The sequence below is a fragment of the Anguilla rostrata genome, chromosome 6 (genome assembly GCF_018555375.3).
Source record: "Anguilla rostrata isolate EN2019 chromosome 6, ASM1855537v3, whole genome shotgun sequence".
In the NCBI taxonomy this organism is placed as follows: Eukaryota; Metazoa; Chordata; class Actinopteri; order Anguilliformes; family Anguillidae; genus Anguilla; species Anguilla rostrata.
Genome location: NC_057938.1, coordinates 28,986,994 through 29,012,191, shown reverse-complemented (window position 1 = coordinate 29,012,191; position 25,198 = coordinate 28,986,994). Strand labels below are relative to the sequence as shown.

The 25,198-nt window shown below is 40.1% G+C and overlaps 1 protein-coding gene across 2 annotated transcripts in view; it reads right to left on the bottom strand.

Moving 5' to 3' along the window:
* Positions 1 to 520: 520 nt before the first annotated feature.
* micu2 (mitochondrial calcium uptake 2) overlaps positions 521 to 25,198 on the bottom strand; it is a 132,803-nt gene continuing 108,125 nt past the window's right edge. For both annotated transcript variants that reach the window (XM_064341095.1, XM_064341094.1), the window contains exons 10-12: positions 4,561 to 4,669; positions 4,301 to 4,458; positions 521 to 1,198 (exon numbers count right to left, since the gene is read on the bottom strand). In XM_064341095.1, coding sequence (XP_064197165.1) covers positions 1,097 to 1,198; positions 4,301 to 4,458; positions 4,561 to 4,669 — 369 coding nt within the window. In that variant the 3' untranslated portion in view covers positions 521 to 1,096. The remainder of the gene's footprint in view (positions 1,199 to 4,300; positions 4,459 to 4,560; positions 4,670 to 25,198) is intronic.

Here is a 25,198-nt window from a genome sequence, read left to right as displayed (position 1 = left end):
AGCACAGAGGAAAGGTTAAAACATTATTGGAGTCAGATTATTGAGATTACATTAAATGAATCCCATTCCAGTAGCACCAGGTAAAACTAGACTACACGTTCCTTCACCACTCAGGTACTTCTGCTGTTTGGGTTTGCGGAGGAGTTTCTTGCAGTTGGTGATCTCGACGCACCATTTGGTGCATCTAAGGGGTTTCTTACATTAGGACGCGTTATAAAACCATTTCTTAACAATATCATCAATGATTTCAGTGAGAAAGATAGATTACAAATGGACAACATTCACCTTAACATCAGTCCACTTTGGAAGTCTTTCTTGAATTCTTTTTTATCTCATTGTATATTAATTATTATTTTTAGAGTAAAAGAATCTTGATGTCAGCTAAGAGGTTACCTTGCTTGTGAACATTCTGGAGAAATTGGAAAGACTTAATGGGAGTCAATGGGTGTGTGGATGGCAAATGAATACAATTAAAATCTATCATATCTAGAATTGTGGTTTCAAAAAAAGAATGTGGCACTAAGAGCAGTTTCCTTTATTTGCTTGTGATCAAAATGAGCAAAATGTTTCTAAAAATACATGCTTAAAAATGGGCGTGCATTTTTTTCCAAGTTGAACAATTAAAACTAGCCATGGATTTTATCAAATAAAATAATTCAAAAATGTATGCATAGCAGTCAGAGCTGTACAAAATCAGCCTTATTTTGACAGGATGGAATGTGGATAGATCATACCTTTCAAAATAGACTGTTATAAATGATCAGCCACAGAAATTCAAGATTGCCAACAGTCAAAATAAATATTTCAATCTATCTGATTCAAAAAACAATACCAAAGACCCAGAATTTCCCAAATTAAAAAGCACAAAAATTATTTTATAATGGTAATTAAATCTTTTTTATGAGAAAACAAGAACAGAACCTGGCAAAGAAAATTATTTCTACAGAAGACAGTAGTCCTATATTAATGAGAAACTAAATTTTAACAAGCAATGTTATTCTGCGTGTTAACAAATTTACATACAAGATATGCATACATTGTGAAGGGTAACAATGGTGATATAAATACAGCAGGCCACAATTTCTGTAAATAGCACTTAGAAGGGACTCCCTGTCTGTCTCAGGGCCTCTTGTGCACCTTTCAGGGTCTCTCTCTTGACACACCGCCAGTATCCAGTGATACCATGCTGATGTTGCACCTGTAGAAAAACATCACTCACTATAAACAAATTTTCCATTCTCATTTTCACAGTATTGTAGCTTTTACACACTCACAATTAAATTTTCACACCCTTCATAATGATGAGCAAAGAAGGTGCAAAAAACCAATGCAGGTAATGACCTATATTTTATTATATAGAAGTCATATTTCATACAATTGTCCAGAGAAAATGCTTTTTTACAACATATAAACAACATATAAATGACTACAGTATACACCATATGGCCAAAAGTAGGTAGACACCCTGTCTAATTAGTGGGTTTGGTTCCTTTAGCCACACCCATTGCTAACAGGTGCAAAAAATCAAGCATACAGCCAAGCTCCATGAACTAATATTAGCAGTAGAATGGGTAGTGTTGAAGAGCTCGGTGACTTTCAACATGGCACTCTCATAGGATGCCACCTTTCCAAAATTCAACTAGAAGTCCTGCCAGGTCACGTAGTAGAGGCAGAATCTCTGGGGATTTTCAAGACCAGGCTTGATAAGGTGTTAGTTTACTATCTAGTCTGTAGGTAATCAGAGCACTAGGTACAATTTAGTTTAAATGGCTTGTTCTCGTCATCATGTTATGTTAACTATAAGTGCTGTTATTGTGAAGTGGAAACATCTAGGAGCAACAATAGCTCAGCCACGAAGCGGTAGGCCACACAAGCCCACACAATGTGACTGCCCAGTGCTGAAGCACATAGCATGTAAAATAGTCTGTTCTCGGTTGCAACACTTGCTACCGAGTTCCATATTGCCTCTGGAAGCAACATCAATGCAAAAAGTGTTTGTCGGGAGCTTCATGAAATGGATTTCCACAGCTGAGCAGCCGCACACAAGCCTGAGGTCACCATGCACAATTCCAAGCCTCGCCTGGACTGGACTCTGGAGCAGTGGAAAATCGTTCTCTCGAGTGATGAATCATACTTCACTATCTGGCAGTCTGATGGATGAATCTGGGTTTAACGAATGCCAGGAGAATGCTACATGCCCGAATGCATAGTGCCAACTGTAAAGTTTGGTGGAGGAGGAATAATAGTCTTAATGCTACAGCATACAATGCCATTTTAGAGAAGTGCATGCTTTCAGCTTTGTGGCAACAGTTTGGGGAAGGCCTTTTCCTGTTTCAGTATGACAATGTCCCCGTGCACAAAGCAAAGTCTATAAAGAAATGTTTTGCCGAGTTTGGTATGGAAGAACTTAACTGGCCTGCACAAAGCCCTGACCTCAACCCCGTTGAACACCTTTGGGATGAATTGGAACACCGACTGCGAGCCAGGCCTTAAAGAGGAATTGCACAACTGCTTCTCATGACTGATATTGTCCTTCTAATGAATGTCGCCCTTCATTTTTCGATTAGTTATTTCATTATGTTAATATTTAATGCTGTTTTGTTGTTTTCCTTTATAAATGCAGGAAGCAGACCCAGGCAGTTTAGTGTCGAACTCGAGGATGCATATCATTACGCGACTTCTGATGTGGGTGTACCTGCAGACAATAACATTAGGTTGGTCGTAGAAATAGTGTTGTATAACTACTAGCTAGCGAAACCGAAAATGTCTGAGGACGAATGAGATTTTGTTTCTGATCATGGGATTGTTGTGCCCTATCGATTTGAGCCGGAATACACAGAAGAAGAGCTGGCTAATTTGCAGGCTGATGCAAGAGCGAGAGCGAGTCAGGAACGGGCCGAGATTGAGGAACCACAGGCTATTCCCAGGACAAACGGCAACTGGTGGTAGACATCCTATATATCACAGACAGACGCAATAACGTTAGCCAGCCCGCACAGTACCTACCTCGAGCGGTTCGACCAACGATGGGAAAACGGTGGGTACAGCTCCAGGCTTCAGACGGTCGCCTTGGTAATTGGTGCCTTCAAAGCGGTCACTGCATACCCTTAGCCCTCGTTTGCAAACTTCTTCGGCTGTTATGTTGGGGTGTCTGATTACATCCAGCCATGGCTGGCACAAAGTTGCATCGCGTGGTAAACTATGAAAACGTGCTTTCAAGGCAAGTTTAACGGGGGCATTATAACAACCGAGAACAATGCACCTCATTATTACACCGATATCGCATCAAACAAAAGCTAGCAGACGTTAGTTTGTTCGATTTCATCGCTAAGTTAACGGAATGTTTTGCTTAGCTTCTTCTCGATTTTGCCGCGAAACGAAATCAAAGAAGAAAAAACCGGAAACCGTACTACTATGTGGACTTGCGCTAAAAAAAAAAAAAGGACCTTGGTTTGTAATGTTAGACATTTAAAATGAAATAACTAATCGAAAAATGAAGGGCAACACATTCATTAGAAGCACAATATCAGTCATGAGAAGCAGAAGTATAATACTCATACTTATAAAGTGCAATTCCCCTTTAACACCCAAGATCAGTGCCTGACCTCACTAATGCTCTTGTGGCTGAATGGAAGTGAATCCCTGCAGTCATGTTCCAAAATCTAGTGGCCTTCCACTAGAAGAGAAGAATGGAGGCTGTTATAGCAGCAAAGGGGGGAAGAACTCCATATTAATGCCCATGGTCTTGGAATGAGATGTTCAGATGTCCACATATTTTGGTCATGTAGTGTATTTTTTCCCCAGAAATGTGTGTCACATTTATCCATACCCCTGTTGTCACTACTTTGTAAATCCTCCATTGCATGGATAACAGTACTATGAAGTTCATGGTACTATTGACATTAACAAGACCCCCAGGACCAGTAGTTGCAACACCCCCAGAGGATAAAAGACATAATCCTATTTCAAATTTATTAATTATATTATTATTCATAATTAACTGTTAGTATGATGACCTTTATTCTATATTCTTCTTCTGACATCAAATACACTGCTGGTGTAAATGGCAAAAAACCTCTCATCTGACTATAAGCCTGGTTTTAACTGAAATTCAGAATTGGAGCTCTTTTTAAGGTCAATGAAATTATGAATTTCAGCAAGTACCATGGTATAACTGATTTATGTAGTACTGGGCTCATGTCTTGTTTGGTTGACAGGTCAGCTTGTAACTCTGAAGCTCATACAGATTCAACACTGTAAAAACAGAACGGTAAATGTTGATTTTAGGGTGTATTTTTACCTTCAGCCCACGGAGAATTCTGTCATTCATCACTCCAATAAACTCTTTGTGACTAAGGCAGTTATCACCATCGAGGTCAAATATCTTGAAAACAGTATCTAGAACATTTTCTGAAAGCTCATGGCCCGTTGCAATTTTTACAGCTCTTTTGAATTCCGCTGTAAGTAAAAGAAAAAGAGAGAGAGAGAGATACAACTGCATGGAAGTATAATGTCTTGTTAATTCTCTGTACAGTAAGATGATATTCAGAGACGAGTTACCCATTCCAATTGGACGGTTGGCTTCACTGATCATTTTCACACTAAAGGCGAAGTCCTCCAGGTTGTTTGTGAAAAGGCAAAAAGATTTGAACTCTTCAAAAGAAATGCTCTGCAAAGGAGAAAAAAGACAAGACGGTGGAAATAACTGTATACACCTTATATATTGTTGTAAACAGTGTCCTTCAAAAGCATGGGAACGGTAGAGTGAAATTTGTTATTTTTGCTGTATATTTAAGGCATTTGGTTTTGAGATCAAAATATTAATGTGAAACAAATGTAAAGACAACCAGCTTTTATTTATTTAGCCATTTCAGAGAAACAGGTGTTTTTGTGTTAGTACCCAAATTTTTAGTGGTGCAAAAGTTAATGGATGACTGTCAGGTGTTTCCTTTTGCATGGATTATTCACACAAAAGCTGTGAGTATCTAGCCTTGATTTTTATCTCCACCAGGCGAGGTGGAATTGTTTCTGTCCAGATTGTTCCTGTCCAGATTTGAAACGAAAGTGCCAGATTATAACGTCAACGTTAGCTCTGTGTAACACATCGTGGCTGATATGAATGAAATTAGCTAACATGTCACCACCTTTAGCGTTACTTCATTGAATCAGCGTTTTTGGGATTCTCAGTGGCACGTGGTAAAAACTTGTAATATTGTATTTGTCTGGTTGCATTGATTGTGTAGCCTCTATTGTTGCATCAGCAAGCTAACACGCCTGGCGGAGATCTACTGAGTGCACTCTTCTAGTAGCCTTTTTTTCCATCTGTGTAGTTCAAATTAAGAGTTATAAGGCAAAAACGATGACAATCATCAAGATAAGAGAACTGAAACATAACTAATCCATGCTGAGATGACAGGAGAATTCATTTAGAAGGACAGCACAGAAACTGGGCATTGGGATGGCAGGTATTATTGAAATTCTGATTAAAATGTTTCAACAGCAGGGCAGGCAAGAGGGGAAAGGGCAGTCTGTGAAGTGGTGGTGGGGGGCAGAGGAGGACGGGCTCCTGCTGTCCTCCTTAGGGCGGGATCTCATATCAATTTAATGTACTTCATTTTTTTTCATGCTAATCTGTTATTGGCCAAAACAAGTGATGCTCCAAGGGAGGACGTCCTCCCTAACCAATCAACAACCAGAATACAATATTGATATCGCATTGGTCCAATAATAATTTCCAAATTTCATCTTCAATTCTCTACCACTGTATTGTATTATAACGTGCAAACTGCAAACTACTTTTAAAACACATCACTAAAAAATTACATTTTATTTAAGCCTTTTCAACCAGAGGAGGTTGTCCAAATTTCCTTTTTTCAGATTTACGTTTTTTATCGAGCAGTAGCTAGCTACTTGCGTTAGCCAACGCAACAGTTAGCTTGTTGTAGCAGCCCTGAAGGACTGAGCTAACGGTGAGAATGGATTTTGAGGAGAGTGGTGCTGCTATTGCTAACGAGGCAATTAACATGTGAGTGAGGGGGTCACAGAGAGGCATGGACGCAGACACAGAGAGTGGGATGGGGAAGAACATCTTGTGGATTATTTGTTGTCACAGCCATCCCACAGTTTGGATTACGCAGCAGGTGAGGATCAAGACTGCTGGACGACCAGCTCCACAGATAACCATGATCAAAAATGCTAATTCTAGTGACACATTATGCACACACAAGGTTCATTCCCATTCAGAGCCCGCAGTGATTAGATGTGTCTTTCCCTCTCCTTCACATGGCCCCTTTTTTATATTCATCCTTTGTGTTGTAATATGATATGTAAGGAATAAACCACGACGGGCTGTCCCGTTATTGGAAAATAATGTAGGGTTGCTTAACCAGCCCCGAAGTAGGCTACATTATTTTCCAATAACGGGACAGCCCGGAGGGGTTTATTCCACTTATACAACGGGTTACCAACAATGACTATATATGGTTAGTTACTTTTATATTTATTGATTTTTTTATCGATTTAATCAGCTGAAAGTGATATATTCTTCCGCGGGCGTTTGGGCATATTATTTTATGTTGGCAAGCAAAAATCTGGTTGGTAGTTCCATTTGCACCGTTGTTAAGCAAAAACCTCTGCTCTGGTCGTTAACTCTATGAAAACAATGATTCTATCAAGAAAAAATAGTTCCTTCTCATTTTATACCATACGTTTAGCACCAATTTTGGTCATTTTTGTCATTACATTATTTATTAAAACTGCATGAAACCATAAGTCAATCAAATTCATCTCCCTAGCACTGTCTTACTTTTTAAATGTTGTGATCACGCAATGTAGACATAACGTTTTTCTAAGACCCTCTGAAACGGGTTTTGAATGCCAGCTAGCTTTATGACAGGTTCGCCGTCACTTGTCACCTAACCAATATTAAAATTATTGGTTTTAGGTCAGAATGGTCTCACGTCATGCTTGTTATCCCAGCTAGCTAGCTAGCTAACTATTGAATTGTATTCAAAACAGCGGTTACTATAAACGCAATCGTTCACAAACATATGGATGAAAGTGCGTCCCGTAGCCATGAGTTAAATGCGTAATGCCTATTCTACCGTCCAAATAAGGGACGATTCCGATTTGCGCGATGGCTGGCATCCGTAAATAAAGCTAGCAGTAGTAACTAGAAATATGATTCAACGTTGCCATCAATTGTGAAGTTGGACATTGAAAAGGGAAGGGGATGTAACAAAAATTCAAAAGCGAAAGAATAATGTTGCTGTTTAAACTGCTTTAGAATGCTGGATTTTGTAGCGTATAGATTTTAGATTATTGCTACATTTGAACATAATAACATAACATAACTTGAACATAAGAAAGTAGAGATAAGTAGCCAACTAGTGTAAAATAGCATGATGCCGTGGGTTGGTTTTCTTCCTGTCCTCCCCAATTTTTTGAGTCACCAGCTGCCACTGGCATTGCTGGTATCAGTTTCTCAGAACACTTTGCAAAAAGATATTATATCTCATAAAAAACAAATTTTCAACATACAAAAATGCCATGTTACTCACAAAGCACTCATTAACACTTGCAAAATTTAGGCCTGCCAGTACTGATATCAAAATTGTGTGTTTATTTCTGAGTTCACAAGTGGTTTCTTGGTGGTTTCCAGGCTGTACTTGATATCTGAAGAAAAACACTACTTAAAAGCAGTGATATCAAAATTAGGCCAAGTTACAATAAACAATATTCGCTAACTTAGCTAACACAAATGAAACATGCAGTCTTTCAAATCAATGCTGCTACCCAATGCCTCCTAAATTATTTAAAGTGACTTCGCCCTGTGTTTTTTCATCTTACCATGTGAAGAGAATGTGGTCATTCAAATGTGGCCAGCGTGTCTGAAACATGCTGAATGTGGTCATCATGTTTCATTTGTGTTAGCTAAGGTAGCCAATATTGTTAATTGTAGCTTGGCCTAATTTTAATATCACTACTTTTAATGGCAGGCCTACATTTTTCAAGGGTTAATGACTTGTAGTGCTTTGTATGTGTGAGTAACTTGGAATTTTTGTCCGTTGAAAACGTGTTTTTCTTCAGATATCAAGTACAGCAGTTTGGACAGCCTGGAAACCACCAAGAAACCACTTGTGAACTCAGAAATTAACACACTACAGCTCAGAATTATAACGGTACACAAGAAAGAAGAATTGAAAGACCAGATTAAAATAAACATATGACCCACAAGAGATCTGGAACCAAATTTTAATGACAGATGATACCAAAATAACTTTATGATGACTTTACCAAAATGATGGATAGCCAAACGTGTGGAGAGAGGAAGGAACAGCTAATGGTCTGTTAAATATGAAGGAGGCAGTGTCATCGCTTGGGCATGTCTGGCTGCTTCTGGAACATGCTCACTGGTTTTTATTGATGATTTAATGGAGGATGACAGCAGTAGGATGAATTCAGAATTGTACCGATTTTGTCTGGCTATGTACACTGAAATTTCTCCAACCTCATTAGCCAGTGCTTTATCCTGCAGCAAGGACATGACCCCAAACACATTGCCAAAGCAAGCTAATCATTCATCAATGGCAAAAACGGCAAAGTTTTGGACTGGCCAAGTTAGTCACCTGATTTAAATCCAGTTGAACATGCATTTCACTAGCAGAAGAGGAAATTTAAGACAAAACCCCCTGAAACAAAGATCAAGTGAAAGCAGCTGTAGTGAACGATGGGAAAGGTATTTCAAAAGAAGATACCAAAGATTGGTGATGTCAATGGGTCATAGATGGGATACAGTCATTGCATTTAAAGGTATACTACGTAGGATTTTGCGGCCCTTGTAGACTGTGTTTGTAAACCACACTCACACTGCCTTCATCCTCAACCCCACCCACACCTCCACCCTCGAGCGCGACAAGCAAATGTCAAGCGAAGAGGTGTGGTGGTCAGAGATATTGAAAATAGAATTTTTAGCAACAGGAATGGTATGGTAACAGTAATTTGGCAGTGTCATGATTATCTTTACACCTAGTGTACCCTTTAGCGCGTGGGAAAATTATACGGTAGCAACTCTGTAGTGCTGGTGCAGCTATTTTGTGTTTTTCCTCATTTGGTCTTTAGCTATTCTAGGCCCTGCTTCACAAAGCAGGATTACTGAGTCAGCTGTAAAAACTACACAACTACAGTGAGCACCATAGTTCATTGGACAGTGACACATTTTTTGTTATTTTGGTTCTGTACTCCAGCACTTTGAGTTTGAAAGGATACGATGACAATGAGGTTGAAGTGCAGACTGTCAGCTTTAATTTGAGGGTATTCTCATACATATCGGAGGAACCGTTTAGAAATGACAGCACCTTTTGTACATGGTCCCCCCATTTTAAGGTACTACAAGTATTTGTTGAATTGGCTTCACAGATGTGTTTCGTTAGGCAGGTGTATACATTTGTGTCATTAGTGAATGCAGAAGAGAGCTGTTGATGTCTAGTCTTGACTCTAGACTTTCAATTGCCTTTGGAAATTGCTGTTGGGGTGTGACAACATGAGGAAGACAGCAGTGTCGATGCAAATTAAGCTGGCCGTCATAAGGCTCAGAAATGAAAATCAATCAATCAGGAAAATTTCAAAAACCCTTGGCATGCCTAAGTCAACAGTTTGGTTCATCATAACAAGAAAAAAACAACTAGTGAACTCAATTAAGTCAAAAGACCCAGTAGACAGAGGAAGACCACTGTAGTGGATGACCGAAGAATACTCTCTCTGGTGAAGAAAACCCCCCTGACAACAGCCTAACAGATCAAAAACACTCTCCTGGATGCAGGTGTAAATGTGTCAAAGTCTACCATACGTAGAAGACTACACCAGCAGGACCGAGGGTACACTACAAGATGCAAACCACTGACATGCCTGAAGAACAGAAAGGCAAGATTACAGTTTTCTAAAAAGCACCGAAAAGAGCGCCCCAAGAGTCCTGGAACAAAGTCTTGTGGACAGATGAGACAAAGATTAACATGTACCAGAGTGATGGAAAGAGGAAAGTGTGGAGAAAAAAAGGAAATGCCCATGATCCAAAGCATACCACCTCATCCGTGAAACATGGTAGAGGGGGTGTTATGGCTTGGGCCTGTATGGCTGCCAGTGGAACCGGCTCACTTGTCTTCATCGATAATGTGACTGCAGACAGAAGTAGAACAATGAATTCTGGAGTCTACAGAAATATTTTATCTGCTCACATAAAACCAAATGCCTCCAAACTCATTGGACGGCACTTCATCATGCAACAAGACAATTACCCGAAACATACTGCTAGAGCAACAAAGTTTTGATGGCCAAAAAGTGGAAAATCCTTGACTGGCCGAGTCAATCACCGGATCTGAATCCAACTGAACATGCATTTTACATGCTGAAGAGGAGACTGAAGGCAAAAAGTCCCTGAAACAAGCAGGAACTGAAGATGGCTGCAGTACAGGCCTGGCAGAGCATCACCAGGGAAGATACCTGGCGTCTGGTGATGTCTATGCGTCACAGACTTCAAGCAGTCATTGCATGCAAAGGATATGCGACTGAATATTAAAAATGATTACTTTATTCTACATTATGTTAAACTGTCCAATATTTTTTGATGCCCGAAAATGGGGGGGGACTATGTACAAAAGGTTCTATAATTTCTAAACGGTTCATCCGATATGTATGAAAATACCCTCAAATTAAAGCTGACAGTCTGCACTTCAACCTCATTGTCATTGTATCCTTTCAAACTCAAAGTGCTAGAGTACAGAACCAAAATAACAAAAAATGTGTCACTGTCCAATGAATTATGGTGCTCACTGTATATAACTACTATAAAAACCCACAAAATCACATTCTAAGCATGCTGTGTCCAACCTGATAACAATGTATGATAATTTGAATGATTTCAAATAACAGGGCTTGAACCATCCAATTGCCGCTAGCAGCTATATTAATTCAGCTGCATTTTTCATAAGTGCACAACGCAACATTTGTGAACAGATGGCTGTTGCTGTGTCCCAAATTAAAAATCTTATTATGGTCTAATCTACAGTGAAACCAGCATTAAATGCATTCAGGTTATTAGCTAACATGTCAATTATAATTGGTGACAACAAAAACCAACATACACCCCAGCCTAGGAATGGATTTGACCACCCCTGGTGATGTCTTCGTGTAGACCTTGTGTATTGCTGCTTGCAGCTATATTTATTATATCTTCCAAAGTCTCGCTCATGTCCGGCAAGTGTGTCTGGTAACTTTTTGCAAAACTTGTGGTCGAAGGTTGCGTGCTCTACAGCAGGAGCAATTTTGGCACCGATTGGGCAGTTGGTGGTGCTATAGCGCTCAAGTGAAAATACAAACTGAAAGGGCATAACTCCCACCCTGTTTAGCCTAGAGACACGAAACCAAAGTCAACGAATGCCTCTCCTCACTTTGCCACTTTGAATGAAAAGGTGAATCAGGTAGATTTTCCGCCATTTTGAATACATTATCAGATATGTAGTGCTTAGATTATGTCTTTGAGAGGGAAACAGTGGATTTGATACAATATTATATTGTTTCGAAGAATGTGGCTTGCCCTCCCCTCCACAAGCATCAAAGCAAATGTGACTGGGGCAATTTGATATTCTCTGATACCCTAATCTAGGCAGATAATCTATGGGTCTCACCTCCAGAGTTTGTCTCAGAAGCAACAAACCAGAAGAGACAGGACACCATCAGGGGTCAGAGACTCTGCATGGCTAAATGCCTAACATTTCCCTTTACTTTAAAGCTGTGTTTCCACCCAAATTACCTGGAACTTTAAGTCCCAGGAACTACTTTTCAAGGAACTAAAATGTTCCTTCAGCCCACTGTTGTGTGTTTCCACTGCGGTCTAAAGACCGGCGAAGATTAGGCAAATTAGTCCGCTGACGTATGAAAAAGCGACGGCTGTTTTAAACGGGCACACTGTAATGCTGTTTTATTTAGTAGCCTAATGCAATTTCAGGATGCTGTTTCTAACAATGTTATGTTAAAGACAAAAAAAAAACATTTCTTTCCGTGATGGACTGATGCACCAGTGCACCAGCCTATCAATGCATTGTTCATATTTATTACTAGTGCTAACTTTCCACATATTTTTGTGGATTTCAAGCATTTGTTACTCTTGCTACAGTTGCGCGTCTTATTTCAGTCATTTCCCACTTTCGCGCATAAGCTCTATCGGTTCAATTAATAAATTAGTAAAAAAAAAAAAAAAACACTCCCTGATTTATGCCTCTTTCAATTTTCCACGATTTTAAACAACTTTGCTGTGAGTGCTCCAGCCATTTTCCGTGACGACTAGGCCTACTCCAGCCATAATTATGATGAAGTAAATCTACGTCCACAATACAAACAGCATAGCTAATATATAGCTTAGTGAAACCAGACTGTAATGGCAAACTGTCCTCATCTAATCTTTACTCTAATGAAGAACACAACAATGAAGAAAAACGCATAATGCAGTTGTACTAATGTTGATTTGAAAACTCAGTGTAATGATTTAGACTTCGTCGTTGGTCCAACTGTCCTATGATTTCTTCTGTAACTCCATGTTGATGTGTCGAAGCATAATGAACAAAAAACAAACGGTTTGCGGCTGCAGATTTTTAAAAATGGCGAGTGAAATAAAATGCTGTGAGTACTTGACCAATCAGGAATGTTCAGCGCTGCAAGCCCCACCCCCAAAGTTCCTGTACTTTTGGAAAGTACCACCCCCGAGCAGGCACTTTTTGGGGGGTAAAATAATGTCCCCGGAAATTAATTTAGACCCTGGTCCTTGCGGTGGAAACGCGGTATAGGTTTGAATCCAATCTTTAGGTAGGCCAGTCCTTGTCATAAATGAGTCTGACCCCCTTCCCTTCTCTCCTACACCTTAACTTGCCCTAATCAGGGCAAACATCCTCAAGTCGTGCTGGGTAAGCTATTTAACCTCTTAGCCCAAAGCCTCTAGTGGTCGGCACACCGGCGTGCCGAGATTACTAAACTCAGACATTCGGTGCTACTGCAACCAAAGTATGAGTTAAAAACAGAAACGCGTTGTTTTAGTTTCATTAGTAGACGATACACGACAACTATGCCGAATACGGAGTTTCGCAGCACCACCATTGTCGCTCTGGTCGTTCATTTAACACACACCCCCTCCCTGCAGTCTCATCTACAAAACACCCCCCACCCTTGACATAATGGACAATATTGTCTATCTTGGCATTCATAAAAATATTCTTTCACCACTAAAAAATCGTATTCTGTCAAAGCAACACGATAAACCCGACAATAGCCCTAAGATATGCCTATACAGCAGTGAAAACGCTGCTCCCTGAATAACGAAATAAACGAGAAAAAGTTTTTAAAAATGATACCATGTCATTCCACAGTCAATATCTGGGACTAAATATTGACTAAATATTGAATAAATATACAACCTTACCATTTGTTTTACACATAGAGATGTCCCTTTTGAGACTGACTGCTCCCTCCTTGCCCTTATCTGCCCCTGTTTGCTGCTCTCTTGTCTTGTGCTGTCTCTGTCTGAACTATCCGGAGCCTCTCTCTGCATTTCTCTCCGAAACCTAAAATCATGGATCTGATCAACTGGTCTCTCAACGCAATTGATAGTATTTTCTCGACGAGAAGAACGGGCCAGGGAGAGCCCTCTTGCCCTGACGGAACGTTTGCAGCCGGATACACGATGGACTCCTGGAAGGAGTGGAGGGTCGTGTGCCTGTCAATCCTTTCCATTGAGGATGTTGAAAACGTTAACTTGATTGGAATTATGATAACAGGCTTTCTGCTGTTTGGAGCTGGCAGCATCCTGATTTATCGCAAAGTTCAGAAGGCGTTGGCAGCACTAATTGGGAAGCTGCCTGCCATTGAGGGAACGGGCAGGGCTGTCAACACTCAGACTCAAGCGATTTGCAAGCTCAATCGCAAACTGGATGCGATTGGATCGCAAATTCGCATGACGGATACCAACTTGGAGAAGTTGTCGGTTCGGCTCACTGAAATGGGCCATCAAATTCGGATGATTGGAACAACGCTGAGAGAACCACAGGACTAAAGGTAGACGCAAAATGCAGAAGTCTGCCTGAACCCAAAACAATCCTTATCTTCATTGGCTCCCCCACATCGGCCTTGGAAGGCTGATATCTCTCCACTCTCCTGGATTGTTATGCAGACAGATGCTCGGCCCTACCCCCACCTCCCTGCTCCTATGAACTTTGTCTCTGGATCAGGACTCTTCGAGGTCGTCTCCACGGCAACGGCCGTGTCCTCGTCATCAGTATCAGACGGCAGAGACAATGTTGAGACTGTGGTGGCGATTAAGTCCATGGACTTACACACACACGAAGATACATAACACACACACCACCTCCTACTCAACGCCTTCTTGGCTCCCACCCCCCCTCCCTCCCCCGTTACAGTGCAGTCTGCTGAGGGTTGATGCGATGCGCCTGAGCGGCTGCGCGCTCCCCCCAGTGTCTGTGCTGCGACACTTCCCCTCCCCGACACCCTACCCCCTACCACATGTGCAAGTCTTCGAGTTTTGTTGTAATGTTTGTAATGTTTTTATGATGTTGCTATGTGCTGAGGTTTTTCTTCGTTTCAATGAAACGAGTGCCCTCTCGTTTCATTGAAAGGACTGTTTTTTTCCCTCCTCCTTCCTCCTGTTCTCTCATTTCTCATCTAATAAGATGGCGCCGCGGATGGCTGCCTCGGTGTGTTGACCAAAACAAATTCCTCGTATGTGTAAACCTACTTGGCAATAAAACCTGATTCTGATTCTGATTGGACATATATTGTCTTGGACAAATCCGTTTGGGAAATATACGCACATGTGTGATGCTTGGGTACCTTCCAAAATAACTGTGCGTAATACCACACCTGTTGTTTACGGTGTCGTCGCCCTTTTTAGTACAGTCTGGCTTGATTGACAATTCATTTATTCAGTAGGTGAGAGTATAAGCTTTCTAACGATGTATAACATGTCTAATTTTTCTTTTGGAATAGCGTTTTATAGGTCAGCGTAACCACAAATTTTCTTATCATCGCATTCAATTACGCATTCACGTGGTAGCAGTAAAAAGACGCTGCTAACGAAACCATGTCATCAATTTTTTGAAATTTCTTGGAAAACACTATTATTATTGAGGACTTCTGAGCATAGCTAAGCCATATTTTTGCTGATAGACCTAGCTGACATAGTTTTCTGGTGTAAAACAGGAGCGGATAGAATTATATCATTGATTTCCTGTCTCTGTCTCCATCTACTGAAAACAGATAAGATTTCATCATTGCTATGTAAGTATTACTGCTCAAAATACTTCGGTTATATATGTTTTTTTTTAAATTGAATGTCTTTAAATTGGTTAGTGGTATTATATAATGTGGATATTTCAAACTGTAATGTAAGCGTTAGTAGTGAAATTGTTTTTGTAAAGCATGCAACAGTGATGAGAGTTGGAGCATTGCCAAACGGTGGACGGTTGAAAACTGTTTTTATGTCGTCGTCCCATCCCCATACAAGAAAACATACGAGAGTACAAAATATAGAAATACATACAAGAGTTAATTACACATTTAGGTACTGTACTTCATTGTGTGACAATATTTTTGCATTATTTTTTTAACCTGATAACAATGTTCCATCTTAAAACTTAACATAAGCGGCTCATTTATATGCTTTATAATGGACAAAAAGCATTTGATTTAATTTTGGAGAGATTTTGGATATGTTTCTGGACCCCTAGATATTTTAGACCACTGTACTGACTGAAAGCTTGTAATTCCGACTTGAAAATAGTGCAACATGATTTTCTTGAGTCAAAACAGTTGATTTGTAGTGAAATACGTGAATATGTTGTGATTCACAGCAATGCATAATTTAGACATTTTGGATAGATTTGGAGACGCTGGGTACACTGCTTCATTTTTGCTTCATAGATCTTTAGTAGTTCTACATATTCACCCTTAGATTTTATGAACTTGTGGTCAAGAAGTTTTTGATCCAGCACATGTATAGTTTAACCTGCTGTATATATGCAATCTCTCAGTATTTCATTGCAAACTAAAAAAGTGTAAATTAATTTTAGATTTTCTGTCAAGACAATTGCATTTGTGGCACTTTATTTCTTCCAAAATTATGAATATAAACTAATCTGCGTTAGTATGGTAAATGGTACAAATGTCTTACTTCATTTAAGTCATTTTTCAAGTTTCTGTGATGTTCACATCTGGAGTTATAGAGGTTTAAATAGGGTACCCCCTAAATGGGAAAGGATTGGCAAGATTTGGCATGTGCGCTAAGGGGTTAATATGGCCACAGGAAAAAGTTGTGCTGTGTTGCGGCTTCAGAGCTGAGGAGAAGAAGAGTTTTTTTCTTTTTTATCTTGGTGGTGGTTCGTTCCTTGTGTGTTTTTAGCTGGTTTCCATTCATCCTGTGGCATTTAAACTGGAAGTGGGTAACACTTTGCCAAGGTCAGGCTTATCTGTCTCTCTCTTTTCTGGTATTTGCAAATCAATTGTTTAATGATTTGTATAGTGTATAATGTCTTCTATTTTGTAATTTAGAAGTAGTGAGCCTGAATTCAATAAAGAATGTATTTCAATTCATTAATCTAATTGACTGCTTCATATTGAATTCAATTATTTAATCTTAAAACCTGAAATAGAGCTTGTTTTGACTTGTTGGATGATTCCACCAGTTTTCTGTAGACTGACCTATCAATGAATTTGGCGATTGAATTGATAATTCTCATTTTAAACAGAATTATTAAATTAAATCTCATACAACATATTTTATATGTAGGTTAAGCCAGGGGTTCCAGCATGCAATATCGCTTGTGTTCAGTATTCAGAGTGCTGAACATTTTAAGGGTATTGACTGTTGGAACAGCTGGATTCAGAAAATAAACACATTTTTAATTAATCCTTTCTTGTCCCACATATTGGAGGTTCCAACCAAGATAGTCCTATAGCATAGCAATTTATGCTATTGAGTAAGTTGCGGTAAACCCTAAGACAAGTTCCTAACATTTTCTATAGAAGATACCAGATAAAAAGACAGATGTTTCGGTTACCCTCCTTGCCTCTGTTCCTCACCCATCCTGACCTGCAAGCATAACCAGGTCAAAGTGGGATCAACAACTGCAGGACATGGTCTCAAAATGGCATCAGTTGTTGGCACAGAGGCCAGAACTTGCTGGGAGGCTTCATACCATGGACACGCTTGATTAGGAGGCAATCCACAACCTATGGACTGTGCATTTAGACTGGTATCCCCAAATGATGATGGAACTGAGCGTTTGGTGATAGAAAGGATAAAATTGTATCTTGCAAAAAGACAATATTTCCTTTATCTGTGTCGCTCAAAACAAGCATGGTTTGAGGTAGATGTGAAGACTAGCTTGGGAAATACTTAACTGCAAGACACAAGCTACTGCTGAAGGAGTGAGCTCAGTGGCAGCACGGCTAACGCAAGAAAACAGTAGATGACTCTGTTTCCCCCACAACGCTGCACCACAGACTGTGGACTCCCCTTCCCCTCTTTTTGAATCCAGGGAACCTCTGGCAGCTACGCAAACAGAAGTGGTGGGCTCTGTGGACTTCGTAGCACCAGTCCACACAGAGAACGCTGCACCACTCACTGTGGACCCCCCTGACTCCCCTTTTGGAATCTAGGGAAAACTCTCGCAGCTACGCAGGCAGAAATGGTGGGCTCTGTGGACCTGTGTGCATCACCACCTACAGAGAATACTGGACACTACCTCTAACAATACCAGTCCTCCCACCACATCTGGAGAGCCACACAGCAGGGCTCAGTCAGAGGACAGGCTCCAAAGAAAGTCGCGGTCCTCTGTCAGGGCTCACCCTCAACCAGGACACTTAGTGGCCACGCCCAATTCTGCCAAACAAGCAGAATTTGGCTGCAGCCGAAGTCAACAGACTCCAAAAAAGTCTCGACATCTGGTGATATGGGTCAACAGGGACCTTTCAGCCCATCTGCCCAGAGAAGGTGCACATCCAATGTCCGGTATTGACCCCGGGCCAGAGATGAGACAGGCATATTTAATGGGGATCCACGTGTGGAAGAAACAAGATGGTAGGACACCTTCTGTCATCTTTTCCGTATCCTGTACTGTGCCTCCCTCCGCTGCCAAGGGACTGCCAGTAGCCAAACTGGTGTTCTTAGAGGTAAAACTGGAAGCCTCCCCGATATCCTGACCACAACTTTCAAATGTATAACCGTGTCTGGCTAAGTCCCTTTCCGCAAGCATAGGTGTTTATGCATACTGTACCAATGGACATGTCTGCCCCATGCCTGGGTTTAATTAGATTGACAATCCTATGGACTGTAAACACAGCCAAGAAAGTTCCCTTAAATGGACTGATTGCACTTTGCACATGCAGTGCTGTCATTAATTATTCCCTCTTTGTATGTTGTGGTGAGTGATAAGGCCTAAACCTACAAATACCACAGTCCTCTCCTGCCATCCCCCGAATGACACCAAAGATGAATCGAACAGGGAATATGGCAATACCCTACTCGGCAGCTAAAAGATCCCTGCAGCACTTTGTCCTGGGTTGTCTGGCTTCCTGTCACAGGAGACAGAGCCCCCGCACACTGTGCACAACATGGTAGGAACACTGTGGGCAATTAATTGCTTTTCATTTCACAAGAGCAACTACAACAATAATGGGAAAAAGCACTCTATGTTGCCTAAAATAGTCCAGGGAACCCCCACTCTCTTGCCAGTCCTGATACCCTGACAATAGAAAAGGAAAAGACTGATACTATGGTATCACAACAGCAGCAACACAGAGGAGTGTCTTGAAGACACTGTTGATGTCTCCACACCACACCTTATCATTGTGGGCTTTATATCTGTGTCCATATATCGGTAGGCTAGCAGGTCACAATGGGACTACTCAATTCTGACATGGACTAAATGTTTAAAAGATGGTGGATGTACTATTAATTTTTTGTTAACAGAATCTCTGGAATGTAAATGTGTAGTTTTCTTATAGCTATGCCATAATGGTTATACAATGTCATTTTTATGTGGTAATGGGAAAATAGGCTTTTAGCAGGTGCATTCACCTATTTTTCCAAGACAGGGAATGGGCCATGCACTATGCCATTGACTGTGCCCATGCACCATTGATACTGAAAAATAGAGCCCATAGTCTTAATGGTACCCTTCACCGGATAATCTCTATCTGCTGTGTGTTGCCACCAAGTTGTAAAGCTTTATTCAAGAGTAGTGCAAAGCAGGTGGGAATTGCTTTGGTGGGTCTTATTAAGAACACAAAGATTACGGAGCACCCCAGTCAAATGTAGAAAAAGTATTGATGCATTAAAAAAAAGTTTGTATGAAATGACTTGCACTTCTGCAAACTGAAAACATTTTATCCATCCTACAGACACGTCTCAGCTGCAGGGCATGAAGGAGATGATCTCTGAGCATGAGCTGAGACAACTCTGCCCCAACCTAAGCCATCTCTTACAGTTCCAGTATCCAGAGTGAACTGTGAAAGGGACTTATCTCCAGTGAACAGGGTAAAACCATGTGTAAATTATGTTCATTTTATAGAATCAACTTCTGCATGATTGTCAATTAGGGATGGTGATTTTCAATTATTTCACAGATCGAGGGATTGCAAACTGTGCTCGATTCCAAATCGATTCCAAGCAAGGGGAAGAATCTACTTTTAGAATGTACCCTGGCGGCACCACTGATTGTATAGAAAATAAATGAACGCATAACAACACACATCAGTACCCTTTCCATAATAATAAAGTCTTAATGCTTAGTGTATTGTGTCAATAAACAAAATCGGTGTCGAATATGACAAATAATTTTATTATCATTTCACAAATGTTGCATGCCAACAAAACCAATACACAATGCTTTGGCTGAATACGAAATTCTGATTGGCTGGGATACGTGTATTATTTCTCACCTGGTGTTAAGGCCAACCACACCACACCCCCAGACTGCCCCAAACTACGATTAGACAATAGTAAATGGTAAATGGACTGCATTTATATAGCGCTTTTGTCCAAAGCGCTTTACAATTGATGCCTCTCATTCGCCAGAGCAGTTAGAGGTTAGGGGTTAGGTGTCTTGCTCAAGGACACTTCGACATGCCCAGGGCGGGGTTTGAACCGGCAACCCTGCGACTGCCAGACAATCGGTCTTACCTCCTGAGCTATATCGCCCCTATAACAATAGTGTTGAGAAGTTCCATTCATTAAAATGAATCCATACATTCAAGTCAGTAAATCAAAATAAATCAAGTTTTTGAGTCATTCTTGCATACTTTACCATTAATAAAACACTCAATTGTCGAATATAGTATTCACGTTCTAGTCCTCCCACTCCAGCTCTAACTCGAATAAAAACTTACACCTTCTGAAAAAACATAGGTGCTCACAACAGTGCAGATTAACCGATCAGAGAAACTATATTTCTTTTCTCCCACCTAGATACTATTAGGTAAAGATGCCTCTAATAGAATGAACGCCTTTTAATCAGCAAAGTTACTAGCTCCAGTCAGCACAACAACATCTATCCCACACACAGCCAACTCTCACATGGTGTGAATTCACTTAGATCAATGACTAACTAAATAGAAGCTACTGCTAAGCTTCTATTTTTAGCAACTGTAACATTTATTCTGCAATATCAGTCTTAATCTTGCTGTGCTGCCTAAGACTCTGGGAAAGTATGCGGCGCCAACTGGTAGATACAGTATGAAACTTGAATGAAAGGCAATTGGTGGTGATGACTGATGAGGTCCTGGCTGTGTATGATTGCATAAAACGTTAGACAGCTGGTTTGAATAAATGTCAATTTGCAAATTATTCAGGATGTAAATTTATATAGGCTATGTAGCCTACATTTGTTGGTGTAACCAACTGAAGTTCCAGAGGTGTTTTGTATTTTAATTTTGTTTATTTATTTAAATTATTCTCTATTCATATTATTATCACTTTTGTTGACTGTAGTTTCTCGTTTTTTGATCTTTTGTGGACTTTTGCAATTTTCAGCCAATCCGTTTTTTCGCTAGCACTGGCATCACTCAGGCCAAACGCAGCTCATGCAGTACCTTCAGAAAGTATTCAGACCCCTTCACTTTTTCCAAATTTTATTACGTTACAGCCTTATTCTAAAATCGATTAAATTCAATTTTATTCTCATCAATCTACAAACAATACCCCATAATGACAAAGCAAAAACAGGTTTTTAGATTTCAAAAAACTGAAATATCACATTTACATAAGTATTCAAACCCTTTGTCATGACACTCAAAATTGAACTCGGGAACTGAACTTTTAAATTAAAAAAAAGCACCTTCCGCGAACTGGTACTAGGCAGTGACAGACTGGCAAGGTGGGCAAATGCTGCCTGACTATGGGCTGCTCAGAATGGAGTGGCGACAGTCCAGTCATACCCTAGCAACCATTAGTAGGCAATGGACCTCCATTAAGCTTTAATTGTAGGCCAACGATTTGTTTATTTTGATAGTGGTCAAATGGTGTGCTTAGGGAACTAGCAAGTTTTTTTTAAATTTTTTAAAATCTTTTTAACATTATATTTACTGGTTTTTTGCATCGAAAAAACATACAGTCATGCAAACATTGACATTTATAAACACCCCCCTCCCCCCACCCTTAACATGAAATATTCAGGGAAAAAGAGAAAGAAAAAAAAGAAAACTTTTTTTTATTAATAATATAATAATATATTTATTTATCAATTTCACTCATTAATTTCAGCCTGATCACTTTCCAGGAATTGCATAAAATTGTCCCATATTTCCCTGAATTTATTTAATTTCCCTCTGACCACAGAGGTTAATTTCTCCAAAGCAAGGCAGGACGCCATTTCCTGTAACCACATTGCAGGTGTAGGGCCGTCCATATTTTTCCACCTCAACGCAATCACTCTCATAGCCTGAATCAGGCACAAATTAATCAAGGCCGCTGCCTTGTGGCCTGGTGCGAAGTGATCAGGATAGATACCTAATATACAGAGCTTTGCCTCAAGAGGGATCTCTATAGCAGCTATTCATGAGATCAGGTTGACTATGTCTTTCCCGAACAACTGGATTTTTTGGCATTCCCACATACAGTGCAGCAGAGTACCAACATTATCATTGCATTTGGTACAGTTGTCAGGAATGTTAGGATTATACTGATGAAGTTTTACAGGTGTCACATAGGTTCTGAATAGCCATTTATATTGCATCAGTTTCAGTGCTGTGTTGATAGCCTGTGTTTGTGCTTTTAAACAAGCATTTTCCCACTCATTCTCTGTAATATCTACTTTTAGATAATCTCTCCAAGCATTGAGTCTTGAGTGTGAATTGTCCTTAGATTTGGACCGCATAAAATACTGACAATTGGCCTCGAATATCCATACCACTTAGAGTGGTTCTCTCTATAGCTGACATGGATGGCTCCTCTAAGGAGTGGGTCTGTGATATTATGAAGCTCCTTAACTGTAGGTATTTAAAGAAGTGGTTTCTAGGGATGGCATATCTACTAACCAGCTGATCAAAGGTCATTAGTTTTCCCTCCATATACAAGTCAGTTACTTTACTCAAACCTTTGCCAGCCTATTGTTTGAATCCAACATCAGCTCTACCAGGGGAAAAGTTATCATTTCCCCATATCAAGGAAAACTGGGAGAGTTTGGGTGCTTCATGCCAAACAGAAAGGGTATTTTTAACAAAATGGCTTTTTGTCTGTTTCTTGAGTTTTTTTAACACGAGCACAGTAAAGATATGACTGGAGAGGTAGACCTGATGTTGTAGTGCGTTCAAAAGCTAGCCATGCTGGAGGGTCTGAGGGGGAAAAGTAAAACATGGCTGTGCGCAGCTGCGCTGCCCAGTAATACCATTGTAGGTTAGGCACTTGAAGCCCCCCCCCCCCCATCATAAGGCAGATGCAATAGGGAGAGCCGTAGTCTTGGACGCCTGTTGTTCCATATGAAATCTGAGAACAACTTTCTAAGTTTGCAAAAAACTGTTTGTGAAAGATTGAAAATAGATAAAGACATTTGGGCAGAATTGACATTTTAATAATATTAATATGGCCTAACATGGAGATGGGCATTGGCATCATCTATTCAGAGATTCAGTTACGGACTGTACTATGGCTTCATAATTGAGGCAGACAATATTCTGAATTTCCAGGACAATTTTGACTCCTAAGTATATAAAACCCTCCTGAGTAGCTGAAAAGAGGGTGAGTATCTCTGGGTTTTGTGTGTCATTTTTATTCAAAAATAGTATGGTGGATTTGGAATTGTTAACCTTGTATCTGGAGAATTCCCCAAAAGATTTGATTAGACTAACAAGTGTTGGGATAGATGTTGTCAAATTGGACAGATAAATAATAATATCATCCGCAAAGAGCAAAATAATATGCTCCGATTCTTCTTTTTTCACACCCAAGATTCTTGGATGCTGCCGGATAGACAAAGCCAGTGGTTCAATAGCAAACAAAAATAACAGATGGGATAGGGGGCAGCCTTGTCGCGTGCCTCTGTGTAGACTAAAAGGTTGGGATATCAGGTTACTGTTAATATCTTGGCTGTCGGATCTGTATACAGGAGCTTCAACCATTTAAGATATTTTTCACCCATCCCAAATCTTGCCGAGACCTCCATCAGGTATTTCCATTCAATCCTGTCGAAGGCCTTTTCGGCATCCAACGACAGGATTGCGTTATCTTTAGCATCACGCCTTTCATATAGTATATTCAATACTCTGCGTATATTATGAACTGCTTGACGCCCTAGAACAAAAACATTCTGACTGTTAGAAATTAGGGATGGAATATATGTCTCTAGCCTCCTTGCTAAAGCCTTACAAAGAATTTTCGTTATTTCCATTAAGGATAGCGGGTGATAGGACCCTCTTTCTGTAGGTGGTTTGCCAGGCTTTGGGACGAAGGTGATTAGTGCAAACTGTTAGGATTCCTGGTTCATATGTCTCTTCAAACATTTCTAGTAGAGGGGGGAGCAATTTATCCGGAAACAATTTATACATTTCTATAGGAATCCCATCCGGTCCTGGGATCTTTCCACTTCTCATGCTCCGCACAGCTTCTGACATTTCCTCAACCGTTAATTGTTCATCCAGTACAATTTTATCTTGGTCCGTCATAGTTGGATCGTCTATCTGGTCTAGGAATTCAGACTGTAACTGTGTGTTATCTGGATATTCTGATCGATAAAGGGACTCATAGAATGTTCTAAAGGAGGAGTTTATTTCAACTGGATCTACTGTGTTGTTTCCATTTTCTAATTTGATTGAATTTATATAAATTTATAGCTCCGTCTGATTGCATTTTATTAAATTATCCATGCAAGAAGCTTGTCAGCTTTGTCACCTTGGTCATAATAAGATTGTTTCAACCAAAGGAGATTTAGGGCAATTTTACTAGTGGAGAGCTCATTATACCTAGCTCTCAACAAAATGAGCTCCTTATGTTTCTCTGGGCTATCATTTTGGTATAGGTCTAGCTCCAAAGCTTTAATTTGAACCTCAAGATTGATCAGCTCTTTATAGTGAGTCTTTGACTTAAAGCTTGTATAGCTTATCATCATACCCCTAATATAAGCTTTAAATGCTTCCCATCTTACGCCTGCACTAGTCTGATCTGTGTTCATACGAAAATAGTTGTCAATATTACCACCAAGAAATTCGACAAATTTTGGGTCTTGAAGCCATTTTGTTCGGAGGCGCCACCTAGCGGGGCACAGAACGAGCCTTAGTATATAAAGGGTTAATGAGATGGGAGCATGATCAGATAATACCACATAGTCATAACCACATTCATTCACATGGGATAATAAACTCATGGAGATTAGAAACTAATCAATACGTGACGATGGTTTATAACTACTTGAATAACATAAAAACTCCTTTTTGTTAGGATGAAGCTTCCTCCAGACTTCAATTAAATTGAGATAATTTATAGACTGAAGAAAAACCGTTCTAGCTTGCGGATGAGAAACGTCAATGCCTGAGGAGCGGTCATTCAAGAGGTCCAGCACACAGTTATAGTCACCGCCTATTATATATTGTCCAGGAATGGAGGATATAGTAAGAAATAAGTTCCTAAAAAATGTGTGACTGTCCTCATTAG